The following is a 27,806-nucleotide window of genomic DNA, read 5'->3' as shown; positions in this document are numbered from 1 at the left end:
TGCTCAGGTTCCTGGATCTACATTCAGAAATAGCTTCTGGCAGGCTTGGGGAGTCCATATGGGATACCAGGAATCAAACCCAGGTCGGTCTCAGGTTGGTCACGTACAAGACAAATACCCTACCACTGTGCTATTGCTTTGGCCTCTGAAATCTAAATTTTGTCAGAATAGAAGGAAGGGGCATTAGAGTTTGAGAGTGTACAAGGGTCTGGAAACCAGCAGACTCAAAAAATGGAGAAGCCACACAAGAAACCATACACTTTGCAGGCTGGAGATAATGCATTAATGGGGACACCAACATGCCCTACTTTCACTAGAAATGCTTGCCACGCTGTATCTTGCAAAGCCTAAATGGAGCCAATTATGGAGAGACAAGGTTTACTCAAGTGTCCTGGGAAGGTCCCCAAGCTATCTTACCCTGAGGCTGTGCCTCAGCAGAGTGAGAGGACAGGTGGAGGCAAAAGGCACATGCCAAGAATGAGCATGGACAGGTGAGAGAGAAGTCTGGCCACGCAGTGTCTGGCTCATGTTCATGCATTGATGAAAGCCCTGTGGTCTGCAAGCCTGTTCTTTGTAACATATGAAGCAGGAATCAAACAGAGGACAGCTGTTGAGAACTGACCTTGACCCCATCAGGGAGGAGATATTTTTTCTGAGTTCTGTTCCTGAGTTTTCTTGGAAATATATATGTGGCTTCAGGCCATGCTATGGGAGGTATGTCCTCTTCCTAAGCTGAAAGGGAGACACAAAGGCAGTTTCTAGCTGGACAGGAGAGTGTCCCAGGGAAGTTTTCATACTAAGTGAATGGGGGAAAAAAAGGGGGGCAAGATGGTGTTAAAAGAGGGTATGTTTGAGTAGAAGAATTTATTTGGGTCAAGCACCCACTTTTCATTACCAAAATATGGTCTTAGCAGATCTGAGTACTCAAGACTCAATAAGTGAGCATTTGGACACTGGCACTTTCAGCACCCATCTACCCTGAACATATTGTCCTTGGCATGTTGTTACTCTCCTTGGGGTCTCTGCTTCTAGCTATTGGGGGACTTGGGAGACCTAAAATTGCAGCCCTGAGTTTGCATCAGTGAAACAGGAACTCCAGAAACTGGGAGGCTGGACACAACTACATCCTGATTCAGTGAACAGGCAGAGTCTGTGACCACCTTTGTTTTCCTCCCTGCCCAGAAGGTACCTGCCTATGCTCTGTTCTCCCCTGGCTCCCAGAAACCCTTGCATCTTGTGCTCAGGAAAAGGTCTGGATGGAGCCAGCAGCTGGGCTCCAGTTTATCTTTCAATCTCTAAAACTTTAAACATAGTTAGGTGGGTCCCTGAGATGGGGCTGCCAACCTGCCTCTCATTTCCCAGCTTGTGGTTCACCTGGATGAGAGGTACCAACCCAGCTGGTTCATGGAGTTACCCACAAGCGATTGGGTGGGAAATCTACAGAGTGTCCCCTAACACCATTCCCCATGTGTAGCAAAATAACTGTGGGCAGGGGACGTGTTTCAATGGTGAAACGCAGGCCTAGCACAAGTTTGATGGCCACATAATCAAATAGCAATAGCAAAATGTTAATCTTTCTCATGATCTGCTACAGCCCCGGATCCTGAATTTCACCTAAAGTGTAGATCATCGCACTTTTGTAGAGTAACTGCTATTGGTAGTTTTTCTCTCCATAGAGGATAATCATATGTTAGAGTGAGGCATTAAAGACAAGGTGGCGAGCTGCCAACCAAAGAACATACCCAGACAGAAACTTTCTAAGGAACTGAAACTGGTTACAAGGATCAATTTACAGACTTGATTTAAGTATATTTCATTTAAGCATTTCCAGGCATTAACAGTAGCACAGTTTAAACCTACATAACCAGAACCATATTGGTTCTGTAGACCACATTATTAAGGGGCACCTGTACAGGGACAGAAAGATAGTACACTTGCCTTATATGTGGCTGGCCTGGGTTCAATCCCTGACACTTCATATGGTCCCCTGAGTGACTCTTGTACACAGAACCAAAATAAGATCAGAGCACAGTCTGGTATGGCTAAAACCCAACCCCAAACCATTATTATTCACTATTTCTTGGAAATGCAAATTTTAGTTGTAGGTAAAGAACAGGGGACTTTCCTTAAACTTTGCCAATCCTTCTTTTTCTCAGTGCTACACTTACTCTATTAAAAAGCATATATCAATTGTATTGCCCTGATTAGTTTCTTCTACATTTATTTTCTTTGTCCTCCTAAGTCCTAGAATGTCTAGATCACTAAGGAGGTAGCTAGAATCTCCAGACTACTAAAAGCCTCCTGCTCAAGGCTTACTATGTTTATATAATCTAGTCAACTTTCATAAATTAAATCTTTTTTTTTTTTTTTTTTTTGGTTTTTGGGCCACACCCTGTGACGCTCAGGGGTTACTCCTGGCTATGCGCTCAGAAGTTGCTCCTGGCTTCTTGGGGGACCATATGGGACGCCGGGGGATCGAACCGCAGTCCGTCCTAGGCTAGCGCAGGCAAGGCAGGCACCTTACCTCCAGCGCCACCGCCCGGCCCCAATAAATTAAATCTTAACTCCTAGAATATTTAGATCACTAGAAGGTAAACAAGAAAAGGGTATAACTAAGTCAACAAAAGTAATAGTTTCAGTCTGTTGGGTCAAAGCAAATTGTGATGTTATGAGTCAGAATAGAAGCCCACAGGTCCAAGCTATTTTTTGTTTGTTTGTTTTTGTTTTTTTGGGCCACACCTGGTGATGCTCAGGGGTTACTCCTGGCTCTGTGCTCAGAAATAGCTCCTGGCATGCTTTGTCCTCCTAAGTCCTAGAATGTTTAGATCACTAAGAAGGTAGCTAGAATCTCCAGACTACTAAAAGCCTCCTGCTCAAGGATTACCATGTTTATATAATCTAGTCAACTTTTATAAATTAAATCTTAACTCCTAGAATATTTAGATCACTAGAAGGTAAACAAGAAAAGGGTATAACTAAGTCAACAAAAGTAATAGTTTCACTCTGCTGGGTCAAAGCAAATTGTGATGTTATGAGTCAGAATAGAAGCCCACAGGCCCAAGCTTTTTTGTTTGTTTGTTTTTGTTTTTTTGGGCCACACCTGGTGATGCTCAGGGGTTACTCCTGGCTCTGTGCTCAGAAATAGCTCCTGACATGCTCAGGGGTTAGATGGGATGTTGGAGATTGAACTCGGGTCTGTTCCAGGTATTCCATGTGCAAGGCAAATGCTCTATTGCTTCTTGGCCTTTTGGCTAGGATCAAGTGTAGTATCTATTCTTCTCAATTAATATCTGATACATCCTCTATCCAATCTATATTCATTTGTTTGATTTAATTTTTTTTTGGGGGGGGAGGGATCATGCCCCGCAATACTTGGTATTTCTACTGGCTCTGTGTTCAGGGAATTATATGAGTTGTGAAGGTTGAACCCAGGTTGGCTACAGACAAACCAAGTGTCCAACTCACTGTTTTAAATCTCTAGTTCCTATATTCATTTTATTATGGGAAGTGGATTTGATCAGGAAAAGATTTGCCATGTTGTCAGGGTGTAAGTGCACAATAAATACTGAGCCTTGTTCTGTTACCAGTTTGTCTCTGTTTTTTTTTTTTTTCTCTACAGTCACATCAGTAATCGGGAAGATTTAGGAAAATTAATCAGACAATCAGTCAAATGCATTACATTGAGAGCACAATCCTGTTGTTGGCATTTAGCTCTGAACATAATCCACCACTCTCTTCCAGAGCCTGCTGTCTTATGTGATGAGTAGGAAAGAATCATAGAGGAGCCTCTCTGATTCAAGACTGGGCCTCTTGGATTCCATGAATCTGTAGTCGAAAGTCTGAGTAAATTCTATCGTGTTTCCTGCTGAATCCCAGAGAAGAGTGGACCAGATTCCTAAGTACAGGATACCACAGGCACACACATGTATACACAGAGCAGTGAATGGCATTGTAAGCAGATTCCTGGTCTTATCTGAGGTAATTATTGCAAAGACCCAAATGCTCCCTGAGGGAAGGAGGTTGGAAGCTGGAAGTAATTTATTTCTCAAAATCATTGGGAAAATGCTTTTGGCAAAAACATTAAAAATATATAGAACATTTAAAAAAAACAATATAGAACCTAAAAATTTATACTCTTCTCTGATATATAAATATATACATACAGTTGTCCTTGAGTTTGAACTGTGCATGTCCATTAAAATGCAGGTTTCCTGAATTTATTTTCTTTAGTTTCTTAATACAATTTTATTTTCCTTATTTTGTCTTATATTACGTAATATATGACTTACCTTTATCAATAAGGCTTCTGACCAACAGCATACTGTTAGTAGTTAAGTTAGAAGAAAAGAAAAAGTAATATGCAGATTTTTGAATATTTAGGGAATTGGTGCTCTGAACCCTGCATTATTCAAGACTCAGCTGTGTTTATAAATCTCCATATATGTATATTTTTCTTTTGGGACTGATTCCCAAAAACTGCTTAGGAGATCCAGAGTCATTCTCATCAATACTTGACCTGAATATATGAGTTGGATTGTTCCATGTTCAGGCAATTAATTCTTCTGCGACCAGTAGGATGGAGACCACCAGGGTCTTACCCAGAGATGCTCAGGGGTTATTAGGGCTGTCCTTAGAGGTGTTCACGAGGTCACATGGTGCTAGTCGTCAGACTTGGGTCCCATGTATGTCAAGCATGTGCTTCAGTACTTTGAGCTATAACCATGTCTCTAAATATCCCTCTGTCTAATATTTATTTATTTAGACTATAATTATAATATGCTTAAATATATTTTCTCCTCTAAGCCTATATATATATTTTTTACAAGCTTGAGATTTAGTATTGTTAAATGATAGATCTTGTATTGAATAAAATGATGTGCAGTCTAGGTTGATGGGTATATAGGATGAGAAGATAATTATTTAATAGAGCCTGGTATAAGAATTGGCTATTTGGGCATAAAGATAGGGTTAGTGTGAGGATCCCTGAGTGAGAGAGATTACATTTCTTTGGTTATATTTTTAATTTACCGACTCTGATACTATTAGTGGGGCTGAGGCATTTGCCTTCATGTGGCTAACCCACTTCAATCCCCAGCACCATTATGGTTCCTTAAACAACGACAGGAATGACCCTTGAGCACAGAGCTTTTAGCCCTATTTAAATACCCTCCTTCCCCATAAAAAATATCAAGACAAGGATCTCACTTCTGCTGTAGGTGGTTTTTATGTAAGAAGTTGTTGGATTTTTAGTATAAATGAACCATTTTTTCCTCATAAAAAGAAATTCTTTTTAAATGAGTTTTCCCCCCAAGAAAACCTCAAAATATTGTTTGCACATGCTTCAGTGCTTTTGATTGTCTCCTAGTATCTAAGTACAAGTCCAGTTCTTTAAGTGTTATCTCAGTGGAAGCTTTGAAGCTAGATAGAGGTACATGGTCCCAAATGTGATTACCATGTTCTTTGAACATAGTGGGGCTGATTAAGTGCTTTGATTAAAGAGATTATAGAAAACTATGCAGAAAAATATCAGGTAGACTTTGAATTTTAAAAAGAAATCTGTGAACCAATGAGTCTTTATTTTTATTCCTCCACCCCTTTTTTGGGGGGTTGTTGGACTACTCCTGGTAGTGCTCAGCAAATGTTTTACCTGCTATATTATCTCTCTGGTTCTCAAAGAGACTTTAATGAGGTAAATACTTGAAAGTACTCATTATATATATATATTTTTTCTTTAAACAAATGTATTTAAATCCTAGCTAAGAGGCCAATTAGTAATTTTTGTATAGAGATGGCTAGTGGGTGTAACTCACAGTTGTTTTATACTCTGGACATCAGATGCAATTTCTCTTTTCTGAAATTTTCACTGCCATCAAATTGTTATTTAATCCAACTTTAGAAGTTCTTGTAGACCTGTGTTTAACGAATAAGAGTTGGTGGGAGCAAAACAGGCTTAGCCAGAGCTTTGGCAACCTGAGCTGGTGGGCTCTAATTCCCCTAACCATTTTGTCTGTATGGTGAGAAGAAGCTGTTTATAATTTATAGAGAAAGAGAAAAGGAAAGCCTGCTTTTTAGGAAGTGTGGCTGCAGAACAATCAATACATTTCTCCAGGCGAGTCCTCTAAGTCATTCTTCATCTATCTGCAAGTCTATCTCAAGTTTTCTGAGTATCTTTCATTGTATCCTTACTTTTAGGATTTTGGGGAAAAAAGTAAAATAAAGACAACTTCCTTTTCCATAAGAGCTTACTGGGTTTTAAAGTTTCCATCTCAGCTCTTAAATTTTTTTGGAAAAGTTTCAAAATGTTCAGTTAAACAGTTGCACAAACAAATTCTGTGGGCTCAGCATTGAAAAGGGGAAGAAATGCAGGTACACGCACACACAGATTTGGATTGTTGGGGGGTCAGATTCAGAGTTTCATACATGTGAAGCATTGTTGTATCACTGACCTACATCCTAGAATGTAAGAATATTATCTTATTAATTTAGTTTTCCTAAATTTATTTTTTAACTTCTTTCAAATTTGTTTGGTTTTGTCATTTGTTCCTTTTCTTTTTCTCCCTTCCTTCTTTTTTTGTTCTTCCTAGCTTTTGCTTTCTAGCTCTCTTTTCCACCCTTCCTTTCTTACTTTTTCAGTCCTTTTTTTTTTTTTTTTTTGGTTTTTGGGCCACACCAGCGATGCTCAGGGGTTATTCCTGGCTGTCTGTTCAGAAATAGCTCCTGGCAGGCACGGGGGACCATATGGGACACCGGGATTCGAACCAACCACCCTTGGTCCTGGATTGGCTGCTTGCAAGGCAAATGCTGCTGTACTATCTCTCCGGGTCCCCACCTTTTTTTTTTCTTATGATGGTATTCAAGAGAGACTCCTGCTTTTGTACACAGAAGTGATGGTAATGAGCAGTCTGTGTGAGGTGCCTGGGATCTAATTGGATTTAGCCACATGCAAGGTTTCTGTACTGTCTCTTTGGTTTTTTTATATTTTATAGAAAGTCATTATTATTATTATTATTATTATTATTATTATTATTATTATTATTATTGAGAAGCAAAATAGTTTTTATTGAATTTGCTCACTTAGGATGATGTGAAGGGTGAGAAAGAGAAGAAGTACATGCTAAAGAGAGTGATATGAACTTCCCCAGAGAGGACAAAAAGAAGCAGAGACATAAAGACTAGTAAGTGAGAGGGATGTTCAACAAAGGCCACAAATTTGAAATATCAAGCAATCAAATAGACACAGAAAGATATGTATTTAAGAGAGAATACAACCGTCATTATTTTATGAATTAAAAACATGAACATAACCCATGTCTCATCAGATTGGCCACTCTATGGAGATACTCTCTACAGTTTTCCCCAAATTTCTCAATATATCAAAAACCTGAATCAGATTTGTCCGGTGAACAACTATAATTTGTCTATTAGAATTAGTTATTTTAAAATGCTTCTATGACAATAGAAATGATGGACGAAAAGTGTAGTTAAGAAAAATGACTATAGTTGTTGGACACAATCACTCTGGGCCATAACTGGGAATTGAAAGGAAGTAAAATGATATGCATGAAACCCTTTCAGTAACAGTATTTCAAACCATGGTGCCTAAAGAGATATAGAGATAGATAATAAGATAGAGATTAGATAGATTAGATAAAGATAGATAGATAGATATAAACAGAGTGGGGATAGGGGTGAGATGATGGGAGGGTAACTGGGAAAATTATTGGAGGGAAATGAATACTGGTGAAGGGATAGATGTTGAAACATTGTATGACTGAAACTCAACCACCAATAACTTTTTTACTCTGTATCACATGGTGATTTAATTTTTTTGGGGGGGGTTCACACCCGGAGGTGCTCAGGGGTTACTCCTGGCTGTCTGCTCAGAAATAGCTCCTGGCAGGCACGGGGGACCATATGGGACACCGGGATTCGAACCAACCACCTTTGGTCCTGGATCGGCTGCTTGCAAGGCAAATGTCGCTGTGCTATCTCTCCGGGCCCCGGTGATTTAATTTTTAAAAATGCCATCAGAACTGGGAAAAATAAAAATGCCTTTATGATATAATGAACTACATTCCCTCCCTATATTTGTTTAAGTAATCATGACTTTTGAGTTTGTTTTACCTGGGTAAGTGTGTTAATGTAAACGATTTCAAATTAATTTGAAAATAATACATACTGAACAGCCTAAACATTTTTATTTGCCAAGACTATACTGATAAAAATAGAGTAACCTAAATAGCTTCTCATATGCAGATGAGCAGGCAGAATATATGTAATATTAGTGGGTGTTTTGAGCTCTAAATTTTTTTTATCTTTTTATGATATGGTAAGGAAGGTAAATAATTTTCTCAACATAGGTGAACAAGTCAACATACTAGTGTTCCAACACCATCTCAATGTTTGTGACAGACAATGCCATTTTAATTTTTTTGTTTTGTTTTTAGGTTACACCCAGAAGTGTTTGGGATTCACTTTTGACTCTGTTCAAGGATCACGCCTGGTGGGACTTATGGGGGACCATAAGAAGTGCTGAGAATTGAACCTAGGTCCACTGCATGCAAGACAAGCACCCTACTTACCGTACACCACTCTAGTCCAAACACATTTTTTATTTTTCAAAATATGAATGTATTGAATTTCCAAATACATGTATTAAAATAATAAAACATCTGATTATACCAGATACTCTTATTTTTGAACTGCCAGTTTTTCATAACATTGTCGAAAAGGATAATAATCATCCTCTATCCAGTGACCTGAGACTTTTCCAAACACACACTTTGCCCTGAATTTAAAGGCATAGGTGTGCCTCTGAATGAGTTATGTACACAAACCTGTAAGGTCAGTGTATTTCTCAACTTTCGGAGGGAGGTTCTATTTTTCCCTTTGGTGAGGGTGGGTGTTGGGGCCATACTCAGTGGTGCTTAGATGTTACTCATGGCTCTGTGTTCAGAAATTACTCTGGACAGGCTGGGGGTGGGGTGGGGAACGACTATATGGGATATATCAAATCTGGGTCAGCATGTGGCAAGGCAAACATTCTACCTGTTGTGCTATTACTCCAGCCCTCTGGGGGAAATTTTAATTCCAACAGCCTTATTTTCACCTCTCAGTATTTTTTGTTGATTTGTTTGTGTTTTGGATTCACATCAGGCATATTCAGGGCTTACTCATATTTCTGTACTCAATGATCATACCTGATGGTACTTCATGGGCCACATGTAGTGCCAGGGATCAAACCTGAACTGAACATGTACAAGCCAAGTGTTTTGGGATTTCTTCAACTGTCCAACAATGAGTTCTCAAGAACCACAAAATGTTCCCATGTAACCAAGTCAGAATATAATTCGGAAAGTAAACATAGTGCAAAGAGTAAGACTAACTAGATAGGGGCCAGAGCAGTGGTGCAACAGTAGGGCGTTTGCCTTGCACGTGGCTGACCTAGGATAAACAGTACAGTTTGATCCTCTGGCATCCCATATGGTCCTTCAAGCCAGGAGTGATTTCTGAGAGCATAGCCAGGAGTAACCTCTAAGGGTCACCGGGTGTGGCCCAAAAAGAAAAAACAAACGAACAAAAAACTAACAGATAACTAATTTGGGTTTCTTAGATTCTTTTAATTAAAAGAGACCAGGTTTTTAAGAGACCAGGTTCAAAAGAAGTTAGGGCTCATTTTCTGATTAAGAAAAAAAAAATAGGGCCGGCGAGGTGGTGCTAGAGGTAAGGTGTCTGCCTTGCAAGCGCTAGCCAAGGAAGGACCACAGTTCGATTCCCCAGCGGCTCATATGGTCCTCCCAAGCCAGGGGCAATTTCTGAGCGCTTAGTCAGAAGTAACCCCTGAGCATCAAAAGGGTGTGGCCTGAAAAAAAAACAAAATAAAAAAACAAACAAACAGGGGTCGGAGAGATAGCATGAAGGTAAGGCGTTTGCCTTGCATGCAGAAGGTCGGTGGTTTGAATCCCAGCATCCCATATGGTCCCCTGAGCCTGCCAGGAGCGATTTCTGAGCATAGAGCCAGGAGTAACCTCTGAGCGCTGCCAGGTGTGTCCCAAAAATCAAACAAACAAACAAAACAAACAAACAACCCATATGGTTACCAAAGCCCCACCAAAAACAATTCCTGCGTGTAGAACCAGGAGTAACCTCTGAGCATTCTTGTGCCTTGCCCAACCCTCCCCCCCAAAAGTGCCTCTAATAGAAACAGACTGGTGGGCAAGAGGAAAATGGGGGAACTTTGGTGGAAAGAAGTAGACATTGGTGAAGGGACCAATGTTGATACATTGCATGCCTGAAAACCCAATCATAAATAACTTTGTAATTTCACAGTGATTAAAATTTAAAAAGTGTTACATGTCCAAGAATATAATGGAACCAAGGGAGGTACCAAATAAGAAATCTTCTGCCTTGAGATTTTTTAATAGTTTAAATCTTTTATTCCTATGAACCAAACATTAGAGCCATAGACAGACACTTTACTCAACTGAGGTTTTGTACTCAAATTCCTGCCTCTGCACTTCAAGAGGAATTTCACTAATTTTGGGGGCAGTGTGTGTGTGTGTGTGTGTGTGTGTGTGTGTGTGTGTGTGTGTGTGTGTGTGTGATTCTGTAAATGGGAAATTAGGTCTCAAGCAAGCTTGTCATGCATTTAACACTGAGCCACATCTAACTTTATGCGTTGGGGCTATTCCAGTGGTGTTCAAGGGCAAGTAATTCTGACCACCCACAGGCAAAAGTAGGCACTCAGCACTTTAAGTTTTATTTCCTTCCCTCAAGAAGAATGTCAAAGGAAACATTTTATGGAGTAATCTTGGGAACTTTCAAAGGAACTAGGAGTGAGGCTCTATTTCTGCAGGGCTATTTTGAACCTCACTTGCATTTAAAGAATTTCACTTGTACAATGTCACTTTATCGTTACATTATGGCATCTTAAAAGTTTATATTGATTTTTTTTTTCTGGAATCTGGTGGTGTTTGGGGACTGCAAAGCTGTAGAAGGGGACTTCACATCAGTATTTCCCAAGTTACTGATCAGGCAGTGTCAAATGAGTTTCAGAAAAGTTTGGAGTCAGCAGATGTCAGAGCCAGTGCTGACCACTGGGTATGAGTATGTGTTTCTGGCCTGACTTAGGACTAAAGGAAGTGGGAAGCTAAAAATAAATTAGAGAAGGACTAACTGAGTTCAATCTAGTTCTTGACCATGCCTGGCCAGACTGGCTTTCTAAACTTGATTGTTTTGATAATGATAATGGGTTTCCCCTTGGTTTTTGGTCAATTCTGCTGTGTGGAGGCATCATGGAGAAATAAGTTGAAGGGGTGAAGAATATGCCTGCCATGTGGAGGCCCTTGGATTTGATTCATCCAGGAAGGTGTGGTCTCCCTAGCATTGCTGAACATAGTTCTGGTGGATCTGAGAATAGTAAGAACCCCAAACAAGCAAAAGCAAATAAAACTTACATGGCCATAAGAAATTCTGTTTAGTAGACTATTTGATTTTGAATCGTATCATAGTACTTTCATTGCACCTGAGAGTTAAAAAAAGATTATAATCTTATGATTAAAAATAAGAAAAAATCCCATAAAAATGGGGAGAAGAAATGAACAGACACTTCCTCAAAGAAGAAATACAAATAGCCAAAAGGCATGTAAAAAATGCTCCACATCACTAATCATCAGGGAGATGCAAATCAAAGAGACCATGAGGTACCATCTCATGCCACAGAGACTGGCACACATCACATAGAACAAGATCAATCAGTGCTGACAGGGATGTGGAGAGAAAGGAACTCTTATTCACTGCTGGTGGGAATGCTGTCTAGTTCAGTCTTTATGGAAAACAATAAGGAGATTCCTTAAAGAACTGAAAATTGAGCTTCCATATGATCCAGCTATCCTACTCCTAGGGATATACCCTAGGAACACAAAAATGCAATTCAAAAATCCCTTTCTCAATATCTACAATAGCCAGACCCTGGAAACAACCAAGATGCCCTTCAACAGATGAATGGCTAAAGAAACTGTGGTACATATACACAATGGAATATTATGCAGCAGCCAGGAGAGATGAAGTCATGAAATCTTCCTATACATGGAATCTATTATGCTGAGTGAAATAAGTCAGAGGGAAAGAGATAGACACAGAATATTCTCACTCATCTATGGGTTTTAAGAAAAATTGAAGATATTATTGTAGGGGCCGGAGCAGTGGCAGAGGGCATAAGGCATCTGCTTTGTTCTTGTTAGGACCAAGGTTCGATCCCCCGACATCCCATAAGGTCTCCCAAGCCAGGAGCTCATTCTGAGTGCACAGCTAGGAGTAACCAACCCTTGAGAGTCACCAGGTGTGGCCAAAAAACAAAACAAAACAAAACAAAACAAAAAAAAACATTATTGTAATAATGCTCAGAGACATAGAGATATGTGGGCTGGAAGAACTGACTCACAATCTGAAGCTTATCACAAAGAGTGATGAGTGCAGTTAGGGAAATAACTACATTAACAACTATCATGACAATCTTAATGAGTGAGAAAAGTAGAATGTCTGTTTTGAATACAGGCAGGGTTTGGGAGGGAGGGGGGGCATTGGTGGTGGGAATGTTGCACTGGTGAAGGGGGTGTTCTGTTTATGATTGAAACCCAACTACAGTCATGTTTGTAATCATGGTGCTTAAATAAATATTTTTTATAAAAATATAAATAAAATTTATAATATATAATATTATATACACTATATAATATAATATAAAAATATAAATAAAATTTATAATATATAATATTATATACACTATATAATATAATATAAAAATATAAATAAAATTTTATAAAAAATAAAAATAAAATGTTTTGCTCAAGGGAAGTATATATTGCAAATTCATAGTTTCTCATTCCAGTTCTATATTATTCTGAGTTAGATACATGTCTTTTTTGCTTTTATTTCAGATGAAAATTAAAAGTAGTTTTGGACCACAACCAGTAATGCTCAGGAATTACACCTAGTTGGGCTAAGGGCACCATATGGGGTACTGAGGATTGAAAGGCAATTGGCCAGGTGCAAGGAAATGGTCCTACCCACTGTACTATCTCTCTGACCTTTAAAAATTGAAAGCATTTAAATGGTCACATAAAGTTAAAAGTTTTTTTTTTTTGTAAAGGGGCACAGATATGAATTCTCAGGGTTCTAGCTTAGTGACCAGGGGTCACTCCTATGGTGCTTCTGTTACCACATGGTTTTAGATATAAAGTCTAGACCTCCTACATGCAAAGCATGTGTGCTAGTTCATTGAGACATCCTTCTGATTCCAATCTTCCACTGAAATATTTACAAGTCATCAGTTTTAGAATTTTTCTCCTTTTCTTTTGCTCAGATTTAATGCTTTGGGGACCCTGAGGTACCAGGGGTCAAATGTGGTCCTCCCACATGCAGAACATGGAATTTTATTTTATATTTTTATTATTTATCATTATTTTCTTGAGATTTGACATTCTAAAATTAGGCTAACTTTGCAAAGGTGAATTTAGATAACATTCCAACAATATTTTAACACATAGTTATAAAAATAATTGAACTCTATTTTGGGTAGTATTGATGCAACTAAATTTAAACGAAATATTTTACTCTAAATTTATTTTATAAAGGTGAACCTTGTATCATTTTCTCAGCAATTATCAATAGTGTAAACAAAGAAATTTGAATATAATGATTTATTTGAACCACTCTCAAAAGTACTATCACAACCTGGGTAGATTATACACATAGAAATCTATTTCTCAGTGATTAAGGTTGTAGACAGAATCAGATTACCAGCATGGTGAGATGAAGGCACTCTTCTGGCCAGAAGATTTCTTCCTCTTCTTCCTCTTCCTCCTCCTCTTCTTCCTCCTCCTCCTTTTCCTCCTCCTCTTCCTCATTTTTTCCTCCTCCTTTCTTTTCTCCCCCTCCCTCTCTTAATTTCCTCCCCCTCCTCCTTCTCTCCCTCCTCTTCTCCTCCTTACTTCCTCCACTTCCTCCTCCTCTTCCTCCCCCCTTCCTCCTTCTCCTCTTCCTCCTCCTTCTTCGATAAACCTTATGATGCTCAAGGTTAAGCCTAGCTCTACTTTCAGAATTACTCCTGGTCGTGCTTGGGAGACCACATGGGTGCCTGGGATAGACTCGAGTCAGTGGCATGCAAGACAAGTTTCTGTTGTTCTATCATCTGGTCCCTGGTCAGTGACCTTCTATGTATTAATGAGTCTGGGAGCATGGGCAGGGAACAAGAGAACCTCTAGGGTTTCTTTTAGAAGGTCTTTAATTTAATTCATGAAAATATCATCATCGACATCACCTTATTACCTTCCAAATCTTCCATCTAAGGTCACATTAGATGTTTGATTTTCAATATAGGAACTTTAAAGGAACATAAACACTCAGGTTGTAACAATTGTTAAGGAGAACAAAGTGGATGATTACTAAAAGAGGTGATAGAACTTTGAAAAATAGGGCAATATTAAAGGCAGAAAACAGCTGTTGTATCTAGGCCAAAGGGCAGAGTCTAAGGAAGTGCCAAACTAAGAAAACTCCCCCCAACCTTATATTAGAACTCTTTAGGTCACCAGATGCCAGTGAGGTTCCTGTAGCTCCTCAGACCAATTAAATCTCAAGTCACTCACAGCTATTCATTTGGCGCTGATGAAAGGGTGAAAGGAAATGGGATGTTTGGGGCAGGATGAGAGGGACTAACCTACCAGAAGGTGAGTGCTAGTGAGAGTTGCCTGTCATTGGCAGCCTCTGTATAACTGAGAGGACAAACACCCCAGAATCGGGAAGAGAAATTCCTTTTTGTTGTAGGCCCTTTGACAGGTTCTACAGAATTTTGTTACATGCCAAAAAATATTTAGAAAGCCTCATTAAAACAAGCACTGAAAAGAATGCTAAACTTTGCAATAAGATAAATTCCTTTGCATGCTAAGATGGCAGTTAATGTCCAATATACAGATAATAACAAGCGTTGGAGTAACCGGAACTCTTGTATACACTTGAGAGGAAGATGCATGGTGTAACTACTGTGGAATGCTTTAGCTAGCAGTTCCTAAGTGGTAAAAATAAGAGTTTCTTCTACTATATGATCTAGCAATCCCATTATAGGTGATACATAGACCAAGGAAATGAAAGCACTTTTTTATACAAACTTGTACCAAATGTTCCGAATACTCAAGAATGGAAGCAGCCCTAGTGTCTACCAGTTGTATGGTCACTCTATATAGAATGTCATTTGTAATAAGAGAAAGAAAGTGCTGAAACATGTTGCAGTATAGATAAAAGTTGAAAATATTCTGCTCAATGAAGGAAACTAATCATGAATGCTGACATATTATGTGCACCCCCATTTATATTATTAAGTGTTCAGAATGGATAATATAATAGAAATAGCAATTAGATTAGTAGTTTCTTAAGTAGGTATAAGTATTGGAAGATTAGGGCCCGGAGAGATAGCACAGCGGCGTTTGCCTTGCAAGCAGCCGATCCAGGACCAAAGGTGGTTGGTTCGAATCTGAATCCTGGTGTCCCATATGGTCCCCCGTGCCTGCCAGGAGCTATTTCTGAACAGACAGCCAGGAGTAACTCCTGAGCACTGCCGGGTGTGGCCCAAAAACAAAAAACAAACAACAACAACAACAACAAAAAAGAATTGGAAGATTGGAAGGTGGTGGTTTAAATGTATGAACTTCTTTTGGATGATATATATGTTCAGAATTAGTATGATGACTCCATCAGGACGTTATTTTTAAAAATTGCTGAATTACACACAGAACTTGGTGAATTATGTAATATGTAATTATGTCTCAGTAAAATCTTCCAAAACTTTCAGCTTTATAGAGTGGTGGATTGGGAACTGAGAAATGATAAATTGATAGCTTGCACAAATCTCAAAAATCTTTGAATAACAGTGTAGTCTTTTTGATATATGAAATTTTAATATGTCTTTTGTTCCATGGGAAAGTTAAACCTATCTGATGGAATCCAGAGGTTAGGTGAGCAGAGAGAGCTGCTTTCTAAGAAAGGTAGAGCAGACCTTCTCTCTAGTTTGAAGGCTTTAAAGAGAAAAAGTGTCAAACAGTTTATTAATGTGAAAAAAAATACACCTTCCGTATGATATGGCTTCAGATTTAGCTGTGAAAGCAGCTGGCTGGAAAATATTATTATGGAAGATAAAAGGGCTATAGATGAAATATAGGAAGATTGCCAAGAAGTTTTTCAGTTTTGGTAAACACTGACTCCTGTTGTGATAAAATAGAACATTCATTTCTTAGATGCACTGTTCTTGTGCTATCTTATATTTGAAACTCCCAAGACATAAGTCAATATAGACACAATTCTGGAACTTGGTTTAAATAGCTTTTCTCTTGTAATTCTCATCCAAGATTGTTGAGCTATAAACTTTATTTTATCTGTAATGTTCTCTTCACTTTCTTTGTATCTTTATTGTTCATTGTGTCTTTCTCCTATCACTTCTATTTTTGTCTAACTAAAAAATGGAAGCCAGTTGGCACATGCCATCGTACTCTTTCTCTAACATTGATTCTAGCTATATTTTAAGAGCATTTATTTCCATGAATAACAGAAATATAACTACCAAAAGTTTTGTTGAATGTTTGTTAACTATTTTGTAAGATCAGGAACATAAAACATCTATTTTTACTTACAAAGGAAGAAAATATATAGACTTCATGTTCAATTTTTCCTAAATGTTTTCAGACACACTGACATTTTCAGTACATCATCTCATATTATATTTTTGAACAAATTGTAATTTTTAGATTATAAAATGGAATGGAAAAATCCATTGCAATGAAAAAACATCATATAATATGAATATATTAATAAGGGATTCGGAAACATTAAAATGCAAAGTCCTAATAAAGTTACTAACTAATAAATTAATATTTTAATAAAAATACTAAGTTGTCATGTAATCTTGTGTAGTGATTTTTTTTTGGGGGGGGGATGTCTTCCAAGTGATGCTCAGGGAGCCTGTGGCCTCCCCAACCCTTGACAATTCTCAGCAATTGTGTTAACAGTTCTTAGCAAGTTCTTTGCTTCTTCAGGTGCCAGGGATTATGTGGGTCACTGCTGGTTCTTAGGGGCCTCCAGAGCTACAGAAGAGGATGCACTGGTGGTCAAGTGATACTAAAAATAGAACCAGGGTTGATTACATGCAAGGCATGGACATTAATCTTGTACTTCTCTGCAACTCCCGATGAGTATAATTTTATTTAAAAATCAGAACAGTGGCCCGCCCCTTCCGATCTCTCTTTCCGGTGGTGGAGTCTGGCCGAGACACGCAGAAATGGCACCTCGCAAGGGGAAGGAAAAGAAGGCAGAACAGGTGATCAGCCTTGGACCTCAGGTGGCTGAAGGAGAAAATGTATTTGGTGTTTGCCACATCTTTGCATCCTGTAATGACACTTTTGTCCACGTGACTGATCTTTCTGGCAAGGAAACTATCTGTCGCGTGACTGGTGGGATGAAGGTGAAGGCGGACAGAGATGAGTCCTCTCCGTATGCTGCCATGTTGGCTGCCCAGGATGTGGCCCAGCGGTGCAAGGAGCTAGGCATCACTGCTCTCCACATCAAACTCCGGGCCACAGGAGGAAATAGGACCAAGACTCCTGGACCTGGAGCACAGTCAGCCCTTAGAGCTCTTGCACGCTCAGGAATGAAGATTGGGCGAATTGAGGATGTCACCCCCATCCCCTCCGACAGCACCCGCAGAAAGGGAGGTCGCCGTGGTCGTCGTTTGTGAACAGAACTCCTGAGATTATACTCTGTTAATAAATGGCCTTCATGTAAACTGAAAAAAAAAAATCAGAACAGTGGTGTTATGAAAGATAGTAAGTACCTAAGTTTGGCATAGGGATAATGAAAAATAAAACTAGACTGAATAGTTGTTTCTATCATTTTTTATTTGTTTTTGGGAAACACAGTTGACTGTGCTCAGAGATCACTCCTGGCCTTGTGTTCAGGAGACCATATGTAGTGCCAGGAATTAAACTAGGATTAGCCATGTGTAAGGCAGTTTCCTTACTCCTGTGTTATAGATCCAATCCCATTTATATAATTAACAATTACTTCTTTATTTTTGTTTGTTTGGGGTCACACCGGTGATGCTATATTTCACCTATGTAGTTCTGGGGATTGAGCTCAGATTTTCTACATGATATGCATGTGCTCAGTCTATTGAACTATTTATTGGGCTCTCTTTATTTCTATCACTTGTGGGTCAAAGCAAATGTCCTAAGAACAAAACTGAATCAAATGCTTCAATGGCAAATGTTAGACGAGTCTTAGGAACAATATTTTGTTTATTTTTGGGGGGGCATATCTGGCAGTTTTCAGTGTTTACTCTTGGCAGTGAACTCAGAAATTACTCCTGGAAGCCTTGGGGGACCATATGAGATGCCAGAGATAAAGCCTGGATTGGCTGTGTGTAAAGCAAACACCCTCGGGCCCCTAGAACACTTTTTATTTTTTTAAATTAAACAATGATAATGCCCAGTTAAAAATGCTTCTGAATTTTGGAAAAGCTTTGGAAAATTTCTCTGATGAACTATTTCAAAGTAAAACCCCTAATTTCTGGACAAAGAAAAAATTCACTAAATGGCCTTGATTGAACTAATTTAAATGTGTGTGGCAGGTCAAGATAATTCTAAAGATTGGAAGTTTCAAGTTTTTATGAAGCATGATTAGTACTTTGGTTTTAATGAGAAAAAAATGCAGCTCATTTTACTAAGATGAATTTAACATTATGAAAAGAAGAAAATTAAATGATACAATGGAATCTCTAATTTCTACTACACTTGATTTCTTTTCTTTTTCAGTTGAACAGAGTGTATTTTTTACTGTGCTACTGGTACCACCTAAGTACTGAAATGATTCTGTGTGATATTGGTTGTCACAGGAAGGGAGTATTATACCTAAACTACCATTATTCCTAAACTATTTTCCTTCATATGTATTGCATGCATGGAAGACCAGCAGATGTCAGCAAAAATACATAATTCCTGCAATTTCCATTTCACATAGCTAAAATTACTGGGTTCAATTGCTTATATAAACTAGAGCAGCTGAAACTTCCTCCTTTTTTTTTCCTTCTAGGGATATAGAAGCTCTTACAGCCAATTGCTGTAAGAAAAATTATTCCATATCTATGGAAATCACCTACTGAAGTTGACTCTCACTTCCACACCCAAACCAAGTGCCTGCTTCAAGCATTTTTATCACTATAATTTATTGCATCTATGCCTTAGTACTTTAATTTTGGGGAAATAAATAAGAAACATGATTTTTAAATTTTTTTTTTAGAGAGAGGGATGCATGTGTTTTATTGAAATTCCTTGAACATCCAATGACAAAAAATGTTTTATCCTTAACTGACTATTAGAAACAAATTATTATTCATGTCTATGATTTATCCTGTTTCTTTTTTATTTATTTTTAAATTTATTTAAACACCTTAATTACATACATGATTGTGTTTGGGTTTCAGTCATGTAAAGAACACCACCCATCACCAGTGCAACATTCCCATCACCAATGTCCCAAGTCTCCCTCCTCCCCACCCGATCCCAGCCTGTACTCTAGACAGGCTCTCCATTTTCCTCATACATTCTCGTTATTAGGACAGTTCAAAATGTAGTTATTTCCCTAACTAAACTCATCACTCTTTGTGGTGAGCTTCCTGAGGTGAGCTGGAACTTCCAGCTCTTTTCTCTTTTGTGTCTGAAAATTATTATTACAAGGGTATCTTTCATTTTTCTTAAAACCCATAGATGAATGAGACCATTCTGTGTCTTTCTCTCTCTCTCTCTGACTTATTTCACTCAGCATAATAGATTCCGTGTACATCCATGTATAGGAAAATTTCATGACTTCATCTCTCCTGACAGCTGCATAATATTCCATTGTGTATATGTACCACAGTTTCTTTAGCCATTCGTCTGTTGAAGGGCATCTTGGTTGTTTCCAGAGTCTTGCTATGGTAAATAGTGCTGCAATGAATATAGGTGTAAGGAAGGGGTTTTTGTATTGTATTTTTGTGTTCCTAGGGTATATTCCTAGGAGTGGTATAGCTGGATCGTATGGGAGCTCGATTTCCAGTTTTTGGAGGAATCTCCATATCGCTTTCCATAAAGGTTGAACTAGACGGCATTCCCACCAGCAGTGGATAAGAGTTCCTTTCTCTCCACATCCCCGCCAACACTGTTTATTCTCATTCTTTGTGATGTGTGCCATTCTCTGGGGTGTGAGGTGGTATCTCATCGTTGTTTTGATTTGCATCTCCCTGATGATTAGTGATGTGGAACATTTTTTCATGTGTCTTTTGGCCATGTGTATTTCTTCTTTGTCAAAGTGTCTGTTCATTTCTTCTCCCCATTTTTTGATGGGGTTAGATGTTTTTTTCTTGTAAAGTTCTGTCAGTGCCTTGTATATTTTGGAGATTAGCCCCTTATCTGATGGGTATTGGGTGAATAGTTTCTCCCACTCAGTGGGTGGCTCTTGTATCCTGGGCACTATTACCTTTGAGGTGCAGAAGCTTCTCAGCTTAATATATTCCCATCTGTTAATTTCTGCTTTCACTTGCTTGGAGAGTGCAGTTTCCTCCTTGAAGATGCCTGTAATGTCCTGGAGTGTTTTGCCTATGTGCTGTTCTATATATCTTATGGTTTTGGGGCTGATATCGAGGTCTTTAATCCATTTGGATTTTACCTTCGTACATGATGTTAGCTGGGGGTCTAAGTTCAATTTTTTGCAAGTGGCTATCCAATTGTGCCAACACCACTTGTTGAAGAGGCTTTCCTTGCTCCATTTAGGATTTCCTGCTCCTTTATCAAAAATTAGGTGGTTGTATGTCTGGGGAACATTTTCTGAGTATTCAAGCCTATTCCACTGATCTGAGGACCTGTCCTTATTCCAATACCATGCTGTTTTGATAACTATCGCTTTGTAGTACAGTTTAAAGTTGGGGAAAGTAATTCCTCCCATATTTTTTTCCCCAATGATTGCTTTAGCTATTAGAGGGTGTTTATTGTTCCAAATGAATTTCAAAAGTGTCTGATCCACTTCTTTGAAGAATGTCATGGGTATCTTTAGAGGGATGGCATTAAATTTGTATAATGCCTTGGGGAGTATTGCCATTTTGATGATGTTAATCCTGCCAATCCATGAGCAGGGTATGCGTTTCCATTTCCATGTGTTCTCTCTTATTTCTTGGAGCAGAGTTTTATAGTTTTCCTTGTATAGGTCCTTCACATATTTAGTCAAGTTGATTCCAAGATATTTGAGTTTGTGTGGCACTATTGTGAATGGGGTTGTTTTCTTAATGTCCATTTCATCCTTATTACTATTGGTGTATAGAAAGGCCATTGATTTTTGTGTGTTAATTTTGTAGCCTGCCACCTTGCTATATGAGTCTATTGTTTCTAGAAGCTTTTTGATAGAGTCTTTAGGGTTTTCTAAGTAGAGTATCATGTCATCTGCAAACAGTGAGAGCTTGACTTCTTCCTTTCCTATCTGGATTCCCTTGATATCCTTTTCTTGCCTAATCGCTATAGCAAGTACTTCCAGTGCTATGTTGAATAGGAGTGGTGAGAGAGGACAGCCTTGTCTTGTGCCAGAATTTAGAGGGAAGGCTTTTAGTTTTTCTCCATTGAGGATAATATTTGCCACTGGCTTGTGGTAGATGGCCTTCACTATATTGAGAAAGGTTCCCTCCATTCCCATCTTGCTGAGAGTTTTGATCAAGAATGGGTGTTGGACCTTATCAAATGCTTTCTCTGCATCTATTGATATGATCATGTGGTTTTTATTTTTCTTGTTATTGATGTTGTGTATTATGTTGATAGATTTATGGATGTTAAACCAGCCTTGCATTCCTGGGATGAAACCTACTTGATCGTAGTGGATGATCTTCTTAATGAGGCACTGAATCCTATTTGCCAGGATTTTGTTGAGGATCTTTGCATCTGCATTCATCAGTGATATTGGTCTGTAATTTTCTTTTTTGGTAGCATCTCTGTCTGGTTTAGGTATCAAGGTGATGTTGGCTTCATAAAAGCTATTTGGAAGTGTTTCTGTTTGTTCAATTTCATGAAAGAGTCTTGCCAAGATTGGCAGTAGTTCCTCTTGGAAAGTTTGATAGAATTCATTAGTGAATCCATCTGGACCTGGGCTTTTGTTTTTCAGCAGACATTTGATTACTGTTTTAATTTCATCAATGGTGATGGGTGTGTTTAGATATGCTACATCCTCTTCCTTCAACCTTGGAAGATTATAAGAGTCCAAGAATTTATCCATTTCTTCCAGGTTCTCATTTTTAGTGGCGTAGAGTTTTTCAAAGTAGTTTCTGATTACCCTTTGAATCTCTGTCATATCAGTAGTGATCTCTCCTTTTTCATTCCTGATATGAGTTATCAAGTTTCTCTCTCTCTCTTTCTTTGTTAGGTTTGCCAGTGGTCTATCAATCTTGTTTATTTTTTCAAAGAACCAACTTCTGCTTTCGTTGATCTTTCGGATTGTTTTTTGAGTTTCCACTTCGTTGATTTCTGCTCTCAGCTTTGTTATTTCCTTCTGTCTTCCTATTCTTGGGTCCTTTTGTTGAGCATTTTCTAGTTCTATTAGCTGTGTCATTAAGCTACTCAGGTAAGCTCCTTCTTCCTTCCTGATGTGTGCTTGCAAAGCTATAAATTTTCCTCTCAGTACTGCTTTTGCTGTGTCCCATAAGTTCTGAGAGTTTGTGTCTTTATTGTCATTTGTTTCCAGGAACCTTTTTATTTCCTCCTTGATTTCATCTCGGACCCACTGGTTATTGAGCATGAGGCTGTTTAACTTCCAGGTGTTAAAGTGTTTCTTCTGAGTCCCTTTGGAGTTCACAAATAATTTCAGAGCCTTGTGGTCAGCGAAGGTAGTCTGCAAAATTTTTATCCTCTTGATCTTATCGAGGTATGTTTTATGTGCCAGCATGTAGTCTATCCTGGAGAATGTCCCATGTGCATTGGAGAAGAATGTGTATCCAGGTTTCTGGGGATGGAGTGTCCTATATATATCCACTAGGCCTCTTTCTTCCATTTCTCTCCTCAGGTCTAGTATATTCTTGTTGGGTTTCAGTCTGGTTGACCTATCCAGTGTTGACAAAGCCGTGTTAAGGTCCCCCACAATTATTGTGTTGTTGTTGATATTATTTTTCAGATTTGTCAACAGTTGTATTAAATATTTTGCTGGCCCCTCATTCGGTGCATATATGTTTAGGAGAATGAATTCTTCCTGCTCTACGTACCCCTTGATTAATATAAAATGTCCGTCTTTGTCCCTTACAACCTTCCTGAGTATGAAGTTTGCATTATCTGATATTAGTATGGCCACTCCAGCTTTTTTATGGGTGTTGTTTGCTTGGATAATTTTTCTCCAGCCTTTTATTTTGAGTCTATGTTTGTTCTGACTATTCAGGTGCATTTCTTGTAGGCAGCAGAAGGTTGGATTGAGTTTTTTGATCCATTTAGCCACTCTGTGTCTCTTAACTGGTGCATTTAGTCCATTGACGTTGAGAGAAAGAATTGTCCTGGGATTTAACGCCATCTTTATTTCAAAATTTGGTGTGTCTTTTGGGTAGTCTTGTCTTAGATTAGGTCTTTCAGTTTTTCTCTTAAGACTGGTTTTGTGTCTGTGAAGTTTCTGAGTTGTTTTTTGTCTGTGAAACCATGTATTCTTCCGTCAAACCGGAATGTGAGTTTTGCTGGGTATAGTATTCTGGGTGAAGCATTCATTTCATTCAGTCTTGTCACAATATCGCACCACTGCTTTCTGGCATTGAGTGTTTCTGGTGACAGGTCTGCTGTAAATCTCAGGGAAGCTTGCTTGAATGTGATTTCCCCTTTTGATCTTGCTGTTTTCAGAATTCTGTCTCTATCTGTGGGATTTGTCATTGTGACTAGGATGTGTCTTGGGGTGGTTTTTCTGGGGTCTCTTTTGGTTGGTACTCTTCGGGCATGCAGGATTTGATCACATATATTCTTTAGCTCTGATAGTTTCTCTTTAATGATGTTCTTGACCGTTGATTCTTCCTGGAAATTTTCTTCCTGGGTCTCTGGGACTCCAATGATTCTTAAGTTGTTTCTGTTGATCTTATCATAGACTTCTATTTTCATCTGTTCCCATTCTTTGACTAATTTTTCCGTTGTCTGCTCATTTGCTTTAAGTTTTTTGTCCAATCTCTCCTGCTGTATGGAATTGTTATGTATCTCATCTTCCACAGCACCAAGTCTATTCTCAGCTTCTGATACCCTGTCCCAGAGCTTATCCATTTTGTCATTCACTTCGTTTACTGACTTTTTCAGTCCTGTTAGTTGACATGTTATTTCAGTTTGGAGTTTTGTGATTTCTGTCTTCATATTTTCTTGGTTCTTATTAGTGTTCTGTTCAACTCGATCCATGGTTTCTTGGAGTCCGTTGAGCATCTTCCATATTGCTAGTCTAAAGTCCTTATCTGAGAGGTTGATTAGTTGGTTGGTCATTATCTGGTCCTCAGAATTGTCATCTTCATTCTCTATGTCTGATGCTGGCCTGCGTTGTTTCCCCATTGTCACACTTGTATTGTGGGTTTTTCTACGTGTTGTGGTGGTATTCATTGTCTATATGATGCAGGCAGCACACTCCTCTGGCTCCTCCCTTTCTGGATGGGCTGACTTGCCTCTAAGGGAGGGGAGTCCTCCGTGGATGAAGCCTCACACTGGGTCAAATCTTAGGCCCGAGCATGCAACAGAGAAGACAGTCCGGAGAGAAATGTTTGCTTCTGTGATATAGCGCCGTTCTTAGTGTGATTTTTCCTTCTTGTTGCAATGGTGTTTTTCCTTAGAAAGAGTGCATGGCCACGTAGCGAAGCGGAGCGGCCGTGCTCCGCTGGAGCCTCTTTTTGCCCCACTCGCAAGAGTTTCTCGCAAGAGGACAGTAGACAGACATAGACAGGTCACACTCACAGTTTTTCACAGTTGGGCCCCACTGGGCCGGTGTACTTTTGCGGATTTTCCCCGCCTGGTGTCACACACAGGGAGCTGGCTTTTGCAAAGCCTTGCTGGTTTTCATGCTCTGTAGCCCCTCCCTCAATTTTTAAATTTTATTTAAACAAAATGCATCACATAATTGACATAGTTGAGCACAATACATTTGTTTCCAGATAAATGAGAGAAAAGTTATAAGAAAAAAAGAATAGAAATAAAAAAAATAAAAAAGAAAGAGCAATAGAAGAAAGATTAAATAGAAAGTTTAAAGAGAAAGAAAGGGGCTAGAGCACTAGTATAGTATGTAGGACATTTGCCTTGTATGCAGTTGACATGGGTTTGATCCCCAGAATCCCATGTGGTCCCCTGAATCTGCCAGAGTGAATCTGAATGCAGAGTGAGGAGTTACCATTGAGTGCCAATGGTGTGGCCCAAAAATCGAAAAAAGGAAGGAAGGAAGAAAGAAAAAGAAAGTAAAGGTACAATACCAAGAACATATGTGAAAATTAATGTATCTCCAATGAAGTCATTAATATAACAGCAGGAGGTTTAGTAATCTCTTGTTAGCTGTTCATTCTGTTAAATTGGTGTATTCCTATAGGGATAAAAGCATAAAACAAATAAAGTTGTCCAGCAATTCAAAGGACTATTACTGATACCGAGATATTTGTGGAGCATGTTCTCAGCAGCCACACCTCCTTTAAAAAGGAGAATATGCAAGGATAGTGCTTATCCTCTCAAAAAGCCTTAGCAATATTTATCTAAGAAAAATTCAAGCCTATGGAACTGACTCTGTGCGAACATGATAAACTTCATTTTATTTGTGGTCCAGGTTCAGATATGTAATTTTGACAAAAGGATGATAAAAGCAAACTTGGCAATGAAGAGAGCTTCTTAACCTGAGAAGATACTATCGTATGACTAAAAATATTGATAAGGTGGTGAGGTCAGGGCCATCAGGCTGGACATGGGTAAATGCCCTTGTCCATGGTGCTGAACAATCTCTGCTGGCTAGAACTAAGAACTTTTGCCTAATACATATATGGCTTTTGGTAATTTCTCTAACATGTCTCCTATCAGTTTTGAACAATTTGAAGAAAAGGATCAAAAATGAGAACAAGGGGCCGGAGTGGTGGCGCTAGTAGTAAGGTGTTTGCCTTGCACGCACTAGCCTAGGACAGACCTAAGTTCAATCCCCTGGCCTCCCATATGGTCCCCCAAACCAGGAGTTTCTGAGTGCTTAGCCAGGAGTAACCCCTGAACATCACAGGGTGTGGCTGAAAAAAAAAAGAAAACTGAGAACAAAAGAGATATAAGCAGATTAAAGAGTTAAGGGTGTTTATGAAACAGTTTTTGAGTGACATGGAAATGTGGAGGGGCAGATATTTCAATAACTAATTTTAAGATGGAAATAATTGCCTTTGGAAATATTAGCTTTCTGGTACTTTCTACAATGCTATGCTAATTATGAAAATTGGGCTTTCTATAAATACAAACAATAGGAAATGAGTTTTGAACTACATCTCTACATAAAGAGGGTCCAGGAAGCATTCCTAGGGGACAAATATTATTATTAAAGAACTTCTTCAAGAACTGACCCATAGTTTATTTATTATAGTAATAGCATACAAAATAATAAATATATCTTAGTCTATAATAATGAAGGTGTAATTAGAACTTCTCATATGCATATATTATTGCATTTTAGAATAAATTACTCAAACTATTGTAAGTCTTTTCCATTCTTTCAAAAATTATATATTTAGATGACTTTCAATTTTTTACTTTGAATTTTCTTTTCTATATTTTTTAATTATAACTTCATGATACCAAGTTGTTCATAAAAGAGTTATTTCAGGCATTAGATATTCAAACATTAATCGTACTATAAGTGCGACCTTCCCTTCACCAGTGTCCCCAATCTTTCACCACCATAGCTTGCAGGCACATTTACTTCACATTGTCTTTTACAATATAAAGGTAAATATAATTATCAAAACTTATATAAAAATAGGGGCCAAAGAGATAGCACAGCGCTAAGGTGTTTGCCTTGCATGCAGAAGGATGGTGGTTTGAATCCTGGCATCCCATATGGTCCCCCGAGCCTGAAGGGAGTGATTTCTGTGCATAGAGCCAGGAGTAGCCCCTGAGCGCTGCTGGGTGTGACCCAAAAACAAACAAACAAACAAAATTTACATAAAAATAGGTCAATTTGAAATAATTCTTATATCTCACAGTGGTGTTACTGAAAACAGTGCCTAAGGATTTCTGGGCTAGTTTAACCTTCTCACTTCTCACTAATTGATAGATTACTATGTAATTTCCCTATATGATTTCCTGGGACACTACTGGGCTGACATTACTATAAGATATTAAAGTGTTGTACAACTGTTTGTGGCTGCATGGTCCAGGAATTATTGACCTAAACCAATTTGGTGGCTTGTAAATTTGATAAGGTTAAATTGCAAAGCTAGGCTGTTTCTGTCAGAGGGCATTCAGCTGGTGTAGTTCATGCAAAAAGTGGAATATGTTGTCCTTTTTCTGAGAATTACACAGAGATATCAGCCAGGACCTGGGAAGTATTAGCAACCATTATTTTCTTTTGGTGATTAGTGAAAGAGCCAGGCTGTTTTTATACCAGAAAGATGGTGGTCCTGGGAGGGGTGGGCACTGGAGTTTACCATTTTGAGGTTGGCTCAATTCCATTTCACAAGAAAAGACCCAGAATTTTTAGCCCTGTAGACCCATCTCTTTGAGAGAATTTAACTGCTCATATTATTT

At 38.7% G+C, this 27,806-nt stretch overlaps 1 protein-coding gene and 1 pseudogene across 1 annotated transcript; both read left to right on the top strand.

Moving 5' to 3' along the window:
* The first annotated feature begins 3,231 nt into the window (after positions 1-3,231).
* LOC126014932 (uncharacterized) lies at positions 3,232-3,410 on the top strand (annotated as a pseudogene).
* Positions 3,411-17,274: 13,864 nt separating this feature from the next.
* On the top strand, positions 17,275-17,841 carry LOC126014508 (40S ribosomal protein S14-like). Its single transcript, XM_049777833.1, has one exon. The coding sequence runs from the start codon at positions 17,324-17,326 to the stop codon at positions 17,777-17,779; it is 456 nt and encodes a 151-aa protein (XP_049633790.1). The 5' UTR covers positions 17,275-17,323; the 3' UTR covers positions 17,780-17,841.
* Positions 17,842-27,806: the final 9,965 nt, after the last annotated feature.

Source organism: Suncus etruscus, chromosome 7 (genome assembly GCF_024139225.1).
Source record: "Suncus etruscus isolate mSunEtr1 chromosome 7, mSunEtr1.pri.cur, whole genome shotgun sequence".
NCBI classification, from domain to species: domain Eukaryota; kingdom Metazoa; phylum Chordata; class Mammalia; order Eulipotyphla; family Soricidae; genus Suncus; species Suncus etruscus.
This window is presented reverse-complemented; position numbering and strand designations above follow the sequence as displayed.

Excerpts from the sequence above, each read along its gene's own strand:
- LOC126014508 (XM_049777833.1), top strand. The coding sequence starts at position 17,324 with ATGGCACCTCGCAAGGGGAAGGAAAAGAAGGCAGAACAGGTGATCAGC.